The sequence below is a fragment of the Halichoerus grypus genome, chromosome 15 (assembly GCF_964656455.1).
Source record: "Halichoerus grypus chromosome 15, mHalGry1.hap1.1, whole genome shotgun sequence".
NCBI lineage: Eukaryota > Metazoa > Chordata > Mammalia > Carnivora > Phocidae > Halichoerus > Halichoerus grypus.
This window is the reverse complement of record NC_135726.1, coordinates 13,518,924-13,531,117: the sequence shown is the minus strand read 5'-3', so window position 1 is coordinate 13,531,117 and position 12,194 is coordinate 13,518,924. Positions and strand designations below refer to the sequence as shown.

The 12,194-nt window shown below is 40.9% G+C and overlaps 1 protein-coding gene across 4 annotated transcripts in view; it reads left to right on the top strand.

The window, feature by feature from the left end:
* Positions 1–11,378, top strand: part of LOC118524070 (uncharacterized) — a 112,926-nt gene extending 101,548 nt beyond the window's left edge. For all 4 annotated transcript variants that reach the window (XM_078062721.1, XM_078062720.1, XM_078062722.1 and 1 more), the window contains one exon: positions 1,870–11,378. In XM_078062721.1, coding sequence (XP_077918847.1) covers positions 1,870–2,975 — 1,106 coding nt within the window. In that variant the 3' untranslated portion in view covers positions 2,976–11,378. The remainder of the gene's footprint in view (positions 1–1,869) is intronic.
* The last annotated feature ends 816 nt before the right edge of the window (positions 11,379–12,194 follow it).

Sequence of the window (12,194 nt, the reverse complement as noted above, 5' to 3'; positions counted from 1 at the left end):
AAAAATTGTCTGATAGTTACATACTATGTCCATTTCACAACTAATGGGTAAGCAGTTTGAAAAATACTACTATAAGAAAAAGTTGGGGGGCGCCTGGGTGGCTCAGTCGTTAAGCATCTGCCTTCGGCTCAGGTCATGGTCCCAGGGTCCTGGGATCGAGTCCCACATCGGGCTCCCTGCTCGGCGGGAAGCCTGCTTCTCCCTCTCCCACTCCCCCTGCTTGTGTTCCCTCTCTCTATGTCTCTCTCTGTCAAATAAATAAAATCTTTGAAAAAAGAAAGAAAGAAAAAGTTGGATGTGAAGGGATGATGGTTAAGCCCAAGTGGGTTTGAGGATCTGCAGAAGGAGGTTGGTGATGAAGAGGAAGGATGATACAGCTGGTAGAGCAGTGTAGCAGGGGGAGGGAGGAGATGGCATCAGGGCTGATTGGGAAGTGTGAGACTTGAGAGGGCAGCAAATGGCTTGTAATGAGTGGGTGTAGATGGAAGGGAAAGACGTTGAGGGCACTGCATCTGGGCAGCTTTGTTCTTTCAGCAGAAAGGTGGGGGTAGTGGCTAGAGACCTAGGAAGGTGATGGCTTGGAAGAACTGCTGTGGGGATCCTGATCTAGATGATGGCAGATTATGGGGCATCAGGAAAATAGAGTATTTTGGTCATTGATTGCCCAGTCCTGGTTTTATAACTGAGCACCCTGTTTACTTCAGTCTCCAGTGTCTCCTCTCCCACTGCCTTTCTCCAAGGGCTCTTACTCGTTTAACACACACTTGAAGGACGAACTTGATTAGATGAGTCCCAGATACCTGAGATTAACGTTAAAATTAGCCCAACATTTTATATAAAATAGATTGACTTTGGGACACCTGGGTGGCTGAGTCAATTAAGTGTCTGCCTTCGGCTCAGGTCATGATCCCGGGGTCCTGGGACTGAGCCCCGCATTGGGCTACTTGCTCAGCAGGGAGTCTGCTTCTCCCTCTGCCTGTCGCTCCCCCTACTTGTGCGCGCTCTCTTTCTCTGACAAATATATAAATAAAATCTTTTAAAAAAATAGAATGACTTTAACTGAGGTAAAATGACATACAGTCTTGGAATACAAATGCCATTTTACAGGTGGCTGAAATGAGAACTACTCTGCAGTCTTTGTGTATCTAGGTAAACTGTATTCTTCCCTTTCCAAATAAAGTCTCTGCGTGTTTGAGATCCAGACTTTTGTGAGAGTCTGATAACAAGACGGGAATTGCCAGCAATTTTAGGGAGTTCATTGTCCTCTGTGGACCTGCAGTTAACAACCTTTGGGGGATGTCCTGTATTTAAGAACCTCTGAGTGTGATTTTCTTCTCTCCCTTGTCTTGTCACAGCCTAGTGCCTTTAATGCTTAGTGTCTCCAGGCTTTTGGGCTATTTACAGGGTATGGATTTTTTATTTATTTTTGGGTATGAATTTTTTAAAAGAACCTTTTTCCTTCATCACATTTGTATTCTGACTCTGTTCTGTTGTGCTTTCTGACTCTTGAGTCTTGCTAGCCCCAGTGTCACCACTTGCTCTTAGGGCCTGTGCCTTTGGCATTTTGTAGGCCTATGAATATGATAAGGTCAAGAGATACTAGAATGTACCAGAGAGAAGTTATTCAAAAAATACGGAGTCTGGAAAAGCTTAGGAAGCAATCTGATGTGTGCTGTGTATACCAATACCCTGTTTCTCCTTGACTGTTCTCTGTGTGATATTTGGCACTTTAATTTTAGTAGCCTGGTCTTGCTAGCAGTTCGATGTGGAGGTTGGAATAGTAATCTCTAAAGACCCTATAATTTTTGATGCTTTTTGTTTGTTTCTAGCATAATTCTCAGGTGGCATTTGTGTTTTCTCTTTTATTAGATACTGAGACCAACGTTGGCAATGAGTCCACATCAACACAGGGAATTTCTGGAGAAAGAGATGTGATATTGTCACATGGTTTGCAGAAGAGTGTTGTTCAGGGAACCAACTTTCTAGAAACCTGTGAACTGGAAAAGCACCAGGAAATCCCCACAGTGAAAAATATTAAAGGAAAGGTTCCAAGAATCCTCTGTGCAAGAAAACTCTTCAGATGTGAGGAGTGTGGGAAATGCTTCAGTTATTTTTCTTACTATGTTAGACATCAGAGAATCCACACCGGGGAGAAACCCTTTGAGTGTAATGAGTGTGGAAAAGCCTTTAATGGCAATTCTTCATTAATTCGGCACCAGAGAATCCACACTGGAGAGAAGCCCTATCAATGTGAAGAGTGTGGGAGAGCCTTTAATGATAATGCAAATCTGATCAGGCATCAGAGAATCCACAGTGGGGACAGGCCCTATCTCTGTGGAGAGTGTGGAAATAGTTTTACCAGTAGTTCCGAGTTTGTCATACATCAGAGAATCCACACTGGGGAGAAACCTTATGAGTGTAATGAGTGTGGAAAAGCTTTTGTTGGTAATTCACCACTACTTCGACATCAGAAAATCCACACTGGAGAGAAACCCTATGAATGTAATGAGTGTGGCAAAAGCTTTGGAAGGACTTCTCATCTTAGCCAACATCAGCGTATTCACACAGGGGAAAAGCCTTATTCTTGTAAAATATGTGGGCAGGCCTTCAATTTTCATACAAAACTAACTCGGCACCAGAGAGTCCACAGTGAGGAGAAACCCTTTGACTGTGTAGATTGTGGAAAAGCCTTTAGTGCTCAGGAACAATTAAAAAGGCATCTAAGGATCCATATTCAGGAATCTTCCTGTTTATGTGATGCCTGTGGAAAAGTCTTCGCTAGCAAAAGAAATTTTCTTCAGCATCAAAGAAACCATACTGCAGAGAAACCCTATGAGTGTGTCAAGTATGAAAAAACCTTTAGGACTTCTTCCAAGCTAGGTCATCATGAGCATGTCCACCCCGGAGAGAAACCTGTTGTCCTGGACATTTGTCATTTTGGCCTCCCAGAATTTTTCACCCCCTTTTACTGGTAATAGTACACTAAATTTCCCTTTGGATTTCATCTTCCACTCAGGAGCAGGATGTGGGACACAGGCCTGGCTCAGCTGCACATTCCTTCCCCTAAGCCATAGCTGTTGGTTCAGATGTCAGTAGTTTACCCAACATGGTCCAATTACAGTCCCAGGACTCGGCAAGAGTTAATAGGAAGAAATAACTCTACTTTTTCCCCGTAGTCTTAAAGCTGAGAGGAACTCTTAGATTCTTGTGGAGGCTGAGGAGAAAGCACAGCAAAAAAGGAATCAGAGTTGCAGAGCAATCACCCTCAAAGCTTCTGTTTGAACAACTACATTAAACCATATCTGAAGCCAGAAGTACAGCTGGGTTTTTGAGTTCCAGTAAGCAATATGTTTAATTTTGTTTTTGTTTTGTTGTCTTTTTGTTCACGCAAGTTCAGGGGAGGTTTTCTTTCCTTGCAAGAGAGCTTTATCACTCTAACAAAAATCTTCAGGGCTAACAAACCTGATGGAGAAATGTTTTTTGTTTGTTTGTTTTTTTAAAGATTTTATTTATTTGACAGAGACACAGCGAGAGAGGGAACACAAGCAGGGGGAGTGGGAGAGGGAGAAGCAGGCTTCCCGCTGAGCAGGGAGCCTGATGCGGGGCTCGATCCCAGGACCCTGGGATCATGACCTGAGCTGAAGGCAGACGCTTAACGACTGAGCCACCGGTGCCCCTGGAGAAATGTTTTTACGTGTATGATGTGTGGGAAAGTCTTTAGCTATAGTTCCAGCAGTCCCTGTGATTGTAACAAGAATGGAAAACCCACTGTACTGCAAGAGCCTGGCTACATCAGGGTACCAGTATATAGAAGTTGTAGCTATTTAAGCTGTGATACGAGTTTGATGTTACTGCGAAACTGTGCCTGCCTCAGGGAGTCCATTCTCAGGATAAGTCCTGTGAAACCAAAAGCTGCCGCTCCTAAAGCTTTCATTTTGTTTACTCAATTTTTATTTGGAATGGGTGCTATTCTAGGGATTAAACTGGTAAATGCTGGGCTATTGTAGCGTTTACAGCATGCCACTTACCAGCGTGTCTAGAATAGCATGCCCCCCTTGCCCTTTGAATTGGTCAGTGGGCCAAGGAAAGGCTCTAGTTCTCTCCTAAGAGGGAGTGCTGGGGTGTCTCAGTAGGAAGACAGAGCTGGCTCTTTAACTGAGGAGTGATGAATGTGGTCTGTGCCCTCCTTTGTCTCCTGTGCCCTTTCGCTGCCAGCCATTGTGGCAGTCACCCTGCCACATTCCAGACTTCACCTGCTCCCTGAAGTCTGCCACCTGGTGGCTTCACCACCTCTTCCTTATTCGGCAGCAGTTGAACTGACCAATGAGTGACAGGCTGGGGGAATCACTTAACTTAAAAATTGAAGTATAATATACACACAGGAAAGTGTACAACCTGAAATATTACCAAGAACATGGCCTTATCATCACCAAGATCAGGAAGAAGTACATCCCAGTACCCTATGTCTCCTTGTGCCTGGTTCTAGTCATTACTTCTCTCTCACAGTAACCTCTTTTCTGATTTCTACCGTCACAAATGTTTACGTGAACGGAATCATCAATGTAGATTCATTCTCATTGCCAAGTGGCATTCTGTTACGTGAATATACCACAATTATTGCCTGCTGTTGGTACACACGTGCATTATTTTCAGGGGGATCATTTTTTTTCTTTTTAAGATTTTATTTACTTGACAGCACAAGCCGGGGGGGGGGGGGCAGCAGGCAGAGGGAGAAGGGAGCCTGATGGGCTCGATCCCAGCACCCTGGGATCATGACATGAGCTGAAGGCAGATGCTCAACCGACTGAGCCACCCAAGTGCCCCAGGGGGATCATTTTGAGGGCAGATGATCTAAAAGCACTCAGAATAAAACTGGTGAGAGTAACAGATTCCCTGACTTAGTTTCACATGTTGCCACGTTAGCCACAGCTGCCCTTAATAAATGATGTCACAGCAGTAATACACTTGACGCTCACCCTGTGTCAGGCACATCCCTAATCACTGCACACATTTAATTGTATGAAGTAGTTGCTGTAATTAGCTCCATGTTACAGTTGAGGCAAAGATTAATTAGGCCACCCAAGGACACAGAAGTAGCAGAGCCAGGGTTCAAACACAGGCAGCCTGGTTTCAGAGCCCACTGGTGTCCTGGCCATCCCAATATTGCCCTGTCAAGATCAGAGGGAAGGTCAGTAACAGAAGAGGGGCTGTTAGAGGAGACTGATAAACTCCATAGAGGTGGAGAATATCAGGAACAAGTCAGGATGAGGCTGTACCTGACTTCAAAGAGAGGGAGGTAGATGGGGAATAGGCAACAGTGAGGGAAAGCATAGATTGAGCTAAAACAGACATGTCTACTACAGACAGTATCTTAATATGGCATACCCAGGAGGCAGAGGACCGGGCTCTTAGGTCCCTTCACCCTCGGAAACACCATTTGAAAAATGGGTATTTTCTATTCTGTACCTGAACCAGGAGCTGGCTCCTTTGAGGTATTTCAGCTTTGAGATGTGATAGCCCGAGTGATGTTTAATCGTTTTCTTTTTTTTTTAAAGAATGTATTTATTTATTTGACAGAGACACAGCGAGAGAGGGAACACAAGCGGGGGAGTGGGAGAGGGAGAAGCAGGCTTCCCGCTGAGCAAGGAGCCTGATGCGGGGCTCGATCCCAGACCCTGGGACCATGACCTGAGCCGAAGGCGGACACTTAATGACAGCCACCCAGGTGCGCCCTAACCATCTTCATCTTTGTGGACTTTTTTTTTTTTTTTTTACAAACATTACGTTTTTATTGTACAACTTTGATAACGTGAATGTGGACTTCTTTGTTGAGTAATTAGCATCCATGGTCCCTGACCCCAGTGCCACTGTCAGGAACCCCCTCCAACTGAGTAACCATCTTTGAATTAGTCATGGTTAGTATATTAGTTTCCTGTGGCTCTATGACAAGTTACCACACATTTAGAGGCATAAAACAAAAGAAATTTATTCTCTTAGTTCTGGAGGCCAGAAGTCTGAAATCCGTTTTCGTGGGCTGAAATCATGGTGTTGGGAGGGCTGCACTCCCTGGGGCGGCTCTAGGGTGGAATCTGTGCCTTTTCTCTTCCAGTGTTTGGTGATAGCCAGCATTCCTTAGCTTGTGGCCACATCACTCCTCAGTCTCTCCTTTTGTCTTCACATCACCCCCTCTCTGTGTCTGATCTCCATTTGCTTCTCTCATAAGGAAACGTGGCATTTAGGACTCACCCCGGTGATCCACACATTACACCGGCAAAAATTGCCATTTACAGCAACATTTACCAGGTTCCAGAAATGAGGACCTGGTATCTTTGGTTGGCTGCTACTCAGATGCACAAATAAGGTGGAAGAGGAAAGAAGTTAACATTAATTGAGCAATGCCTGAATCCCAGGCCATACTGTATGCACTTTTAAGTGAAACAACATACAGTATTTACAACTATGTGCTCTTACTCCATCTTTCAGATGAATGAATGGAGTTTCAGAAAAATGAGGTGATTGCCCAGTGACTCATAACTAGTCAGTGAAGGAGCCAGGACTCCTCAGTATGATTCCTACTAGGTCACACTGCCTCAACAGCTGGCTGCTAAGTGTTTTGAACTTACTGACCAGACAGTGTTAAGTTAGTGCACTTGATAACACATAACGAACTTACCTGTTTGTTTCTTTTTCATTTCATGCCCACCATCTATATTGCATTTTTGCATGACTTGGAAGATACAAAGAACATTGGGGTGTTAGCAGCTTGCTGTTATCTAATGTGGTTGTAATGTGGCCAAATGAGGTATTTCAAGGAAAACTACCTTCAAGAACCAGAAGTACTTGGTTTGGCTGTTGCTGTAGTCCTGCTTTTTTATCATCATCATCAATGTGATCTCTTGTTTTTTAATTGGAATATTTAATCACTTGTATTTGAGATACTTATTAACATTAGGTTTAAGTCTATCACCTTGCTCTTTGTTTTCTGTTTGTCCCATAGTTCTCCCACCCCCTGCACCCCATTTCCTGCCCTTTTTTGGATCAAATTTTTGTGATTCCATTTTATCTCCTTTTCTGGCTATTCAGCTATAACTGTTTTTGTTTTAGGGTTTCTTTAGGATTTAGACTATATATCTTAAACTTAGCACACTCTACCTTTAAGTAATATTATACCACTTCATGTAAAGCATAAAAACCTTATAAAAATGTATTTCCATTTCTCCTCTCCTAACCTTTTAAGGCTGCTTGGAGTTGTCCCACAGCTCATGAATGATCTGTTCATTTATTATTTAATTAGACTTTTAATTCTGAGATGATTATAGATTGACATGCAGTTGTAAGAAATAATATGGAGAGTTTCCATGTATCCTTTACCCAGTTTCCTCCAAAGGTAACATCTTGCAAAACTAAAGTACAATACAACAATCAGGATACTGACATGGATATAGTCAACATACTGCACACTTCCATATTCACAGGGATCCCTCATTTTGCCCTTTTAGAGCCACAGACAACCCTCTCCTTCACTCCTGGAAGCCACTAACCTGTTCTCTATTTCCTTTTAAAGAATCATTTTAAGAATGTTACGTAAATGGTACCAGACAGTATATAACATTTTGGGATTGGCCTTTTCACTCAGTGTAATTCTCTGGAGATTGAATGAGATTGTATCAATAGTCTGTTCCTTTTGATTTCTGAATATATTCTATAGTATAGATAACCTGCAGTTGGTTTAACTGTTCACCTGTTGAAGGACATCTGCGTCATCATTTCTAGTTTTGGGCTGTTATGAATAGAGCTGCTATAGACATTTGTGTGCAAGTTTTTGTGTGAGAATTTTCGTTTGTCTTGAATAAATGCCCAGAAGTGCTGGGTTGTGTGATAATTGCATGTTTGGTTTCCTGAGAAACTGACAAACTGTATTCCAGTGTGACTGCACCATTTTATTTTACATTTCCACCAGTAACATATGAGTGACCCAGTTGCTCTGCATCCTCGACAGCATTTGGTGTTGTCACTATTGCTTTGTTTCAGTCATTCTGGTAGATATTTATGTTAATGGTATTGTGGTTTAGTTGCATTTCCCTAATGGCTAATGATGTTGAACATCTTTCATTTGTCATCTATTTTCTTCAGTGAAGTGTTTCTTCACATATTTTGCCCATTTTCTAATTGGATTGCTTGGTTTTTTACTGTTGAGTTTTGAGAGTTCTTTGTATATTCCAGAAATATAGCAAGAAGTATGTGCTAGTACATGCTGGATATGTGGTTTGCACCTATTTTCTCCTACTCTGTAGCTGGTCTTTTCATCCTCTTAACAGGATCTTTTGTAGAGAACAGTTTTTTAATTTTGATGAAGTCTCTTGTATCCATTTTTCCTCTTACAACTAATGCATTTTGTGTTAGGTCTAAGAAGTCTTTGCCTAGCCCTAAGTCCTAAAGATTTTCTCTTTTGTTTGTTTCTAAGCATTTTACATTTACATTTTACATAATTTCATTTTACATTTATGTCTGTAATCCATTTTGGGTTTATAAGTTGTGATACCTAGGTTGAGATTCATTTTTTCCCTATGGATGTCCAATTGCTCCACCACCATTTTTTTAAGAGCCATCTTTCCTCTATTGAATTGCTTGTGCACTTTTGTAAAAGATATAAGTTGAGCATTTTTGTATGGGTCTGTTTCTGGGTTCTTCATTCTGTTCCATTGATCTGTGTGTATATTCCTCTGCCAATAATACACAGTATTGATTGTTGTAACTACATAATAAGACTTGAAATTTGGTAGACCTATTCCTTTCATGTTATTCTCCTTTTTCAAACTGGTTTACTTATTCTAGATCCTTTGCCTTTTCATATAAATTTTAAAATAATCTTGTCTATATCTTCAAAAAATCTGCTGGATTTTAGTATGAATTGCATTAAACCTGTATATCAATTTGGGGAGACCTGACATCTTTCTTATGCTGAATCTTCCAATCCATGAACCTGGTATTTATTCCCATTAGCTTAGATCTGATTTGATTTCTTTCATCAGCATTTTATGGTTTTCAACATGCAAATCCTGTACATGTTTTGTTACTGTTCATTTATTTTTGATTTTCTTTTCTCTGTGTGTTTCTTTCTGGATAGTTTTTACTGCTATGACTTCAAGTTCACTACATTTTTTAAAAAGGTATTTTTTTTCAATATCTACTCTTAATTCTCTCCAGTGTATTTTTGATTGTACATTGCACTTTTCATCTCTGGAAGTTTGATTTAGGTCATTTCTATATTTTCCATGTCTCTAATTTTTGAATCTGTGGGATGCAGTTATAATAAATTTTAAATGTCATTGTCTCCAAATTCTGTAGTGACTATTTCATTAGTTTGCTAGGATTTGTTTTTAATTTAATTTCTTAGATTATGAGTTACTAGTTCAAGTAATTAGCATTAATTTTAAACTATGTACTCAGTAATACAGACTATGATTATAATTTCTTAGGGGACATCCCCACTATCACTCCAAAACCTAGGAAAGGACTATAACGTTCTTTGTTATCTCTCTTTACTAGTGGGAAGATTTCTTTTTCTAATTTATCCTTTCATGGGTCCAGGCATTTGGGTGGGTGTATGTGTGTGTGAGAAGCCCCAGTTTCTACTCCTTGTTTCTTCTGGCCTCCTGAATATTATAATACAGCCTCTGCAGATATTAAGATCTTCAAATCTCAACTATTTCCAGTCATGTCGGCCAAATCAGTCAGGGCAGCTAACCTATGGTTTAGTTTCTTGTTAAGTTTTGGTACCTGGGTATATTTTCCTGTGAGCTAAGTATAAAATGATGTTATAAATTATATCTTATCCTAAATTTCTAGATACTAGTTTATATCATTCACTATATTGCCTTAAATGGAACCCTGCCTAGTGATATTTTTTGTCTCAAAATCATTGCTATATTAATATAGTTAATGCCATTATTCCTTTAGCTTAACACTTGTCTGGTATATCCATTCTTTAACTTTCAATCATTTTGCATTTTTAAGTTTTAGTAGTACCTTATAAATATATAACATTTTTTTCCCTAGATGAACCTTAGGATCATTTCACAAGTTCCAAAACAAATCCCATTGTGACTTTATTTGGGTAGGGCAATTCCTCCCATTTTATTCTTTTTTTTCCCCCCAAATTATTTGAAATTGGACTTATAGATTAAATCAAGATGAATGTCCTTTCTTTGAGAAATTACCTGTGCCTTTCCATATACAAGTTTTTATTGTTGTTGTTGGTGGTAGTGGTTTAGTCCCTGAGTATTTACATTTTTCTTCATCTATGTCTTAAACATTTATTATTAAATTTAGTCTTAATTTTTTTGGTTGCTTTGTTGCTTTTGTAAATGAGACCTCTCCCTGCTCTGTTTCTCCACATAATAGATTGAATAATTTGTTAATTTAATTCACAATATCAATAAGTAAAGGAAATTTTTATAGTACTGAAACAATCTTGAATTCTTGGAATGAACCCCAAACAGACTTTTGTTGTTTTCCCATAATTTTCAAGAGGAGACGTAGGCAGAACAACCTTTACTATGTCTTCTTAAAACTGGAAACACCAAAAACAGATATTTTAACAGGGGGAAGATCTGTCAGTTTCTCCCAGTGGGCAGGGAGGAAGGGTTTTAGGGAGGCTCTGGGACTGTAGGGACAGAGGGCACTTAAAGCTGAACAGGAGGACACTTGGCTGCAGGCCCAGCATAGAGATGGACTTACAGAGCAGTGAAATATGAGAACCAGCCTAAATCTTTAAGTATGTTTTGATTTTAAGTGCATATTATTTTTCCATCATTCCTCATTCCTAAAAGTATTCTATAAGGCTATCTATGGTCTTGGGTATTGATTTGAAGAACCCAAATCAGTGTGGTTAAGCATGATGAAAGCTTATTTCTAGCTCATATATCATCTGAAGGTAAGCAGTCCAGGGCTGGTACAGCAGCTCTATGGTATCTCCTAGTAGCTCTGTCATCCCCAGGGGCCACATCCTCATTCACATGGTCTACCCCCTTGTCAGATGCTTACGCCCTTGTCAGCATTCCACCTAACCGATGGGGATATTGGGCCAGGAAGGCATGTTCCTTTTCTTTAGGAGCATGGCATCACTTTTTCCTGTAGCCTGTTTGCCAGAAGTTAGTCACATAGTCACCCTTTAAAGAGGGCCAGATGTGTTAGCAGACATAAAAACATTAGGGATGCCTGCGTGGCTCAGTTGGTTAAGCATCTGCCTTCGGCTCGGGTCATGATTCCAGGGTCCTGTGATTGAGCTCTGAGTCTGGCTCCCTGCTCAGTGGGAGCCTGCTTCTCCCTCTCCCGCTTCTCTCTCAAATAAATAAAATCTAAAAAGAAAATTTAAAGAGGGCCAGAAAGTGTGTTATTTTTTCTGGACTGTCTTTGGCTTGCTAGAGATTGTTAATATATAAGGGAAGAACAGAGATTAACAGACAAGTGGTCTCTGCTTCTGCAGGCCTTTTGTAACTTGGCGTGTGCCTGTCCTAGTACTCTCAGGAGTAGGAGCTTCATGTTATTTAGGAGGCCTTATTCTCTTATCTGTTAAATTAGTGACAGGTTTATGATCCAGCATTTGGGCCCAGCATTTCTGTGACACTGTGATCTCCTAATTCCTTCCTATCTCTTTAGACAAGCCCTCAGTCCTAGCTAAAGCTCTGCTAAAGGAAAAAAAAACTTATTGCCAAGAGCAGTGTAATCCCCAGCTATTACTCTGCCAAATCCTGGGACCATTTTCCTATCTGAACAAGAGAAGCTGTGTAAAGTGCTCGTTTTAGGAAATAGTGGTGATCAGGGACGAGGCAAAACAGAAGCCTCCTGACAGTGATCAGTGTTAATGATTCCAGGCATAAGATACATCTTACTTCCAGGGGCACAGAAATAAAGAAGGGTTCTGCTCTGGAGTTGGGGTTGGAGCCTTTGGATTATGTCAACAGGAGATATTTGTTACATGCCTCCTTTGTGCCAGGGCTTGTGCTTTAGCTGAGGATAATGATGTTGAACAAGATAGATACAGTCCCTGCTTCCTGGAGTGAGCAAAGACAGATACTTAAACTGAGAAATACAGAGTGCTGTGATGGCATGTAACTGGGGGCCTGCCTTATTCTGGGTGGTCAGAAAAAGCTTGCTTTCCAAGGGAAATGGGATTTGAGCCTTGACTTCAA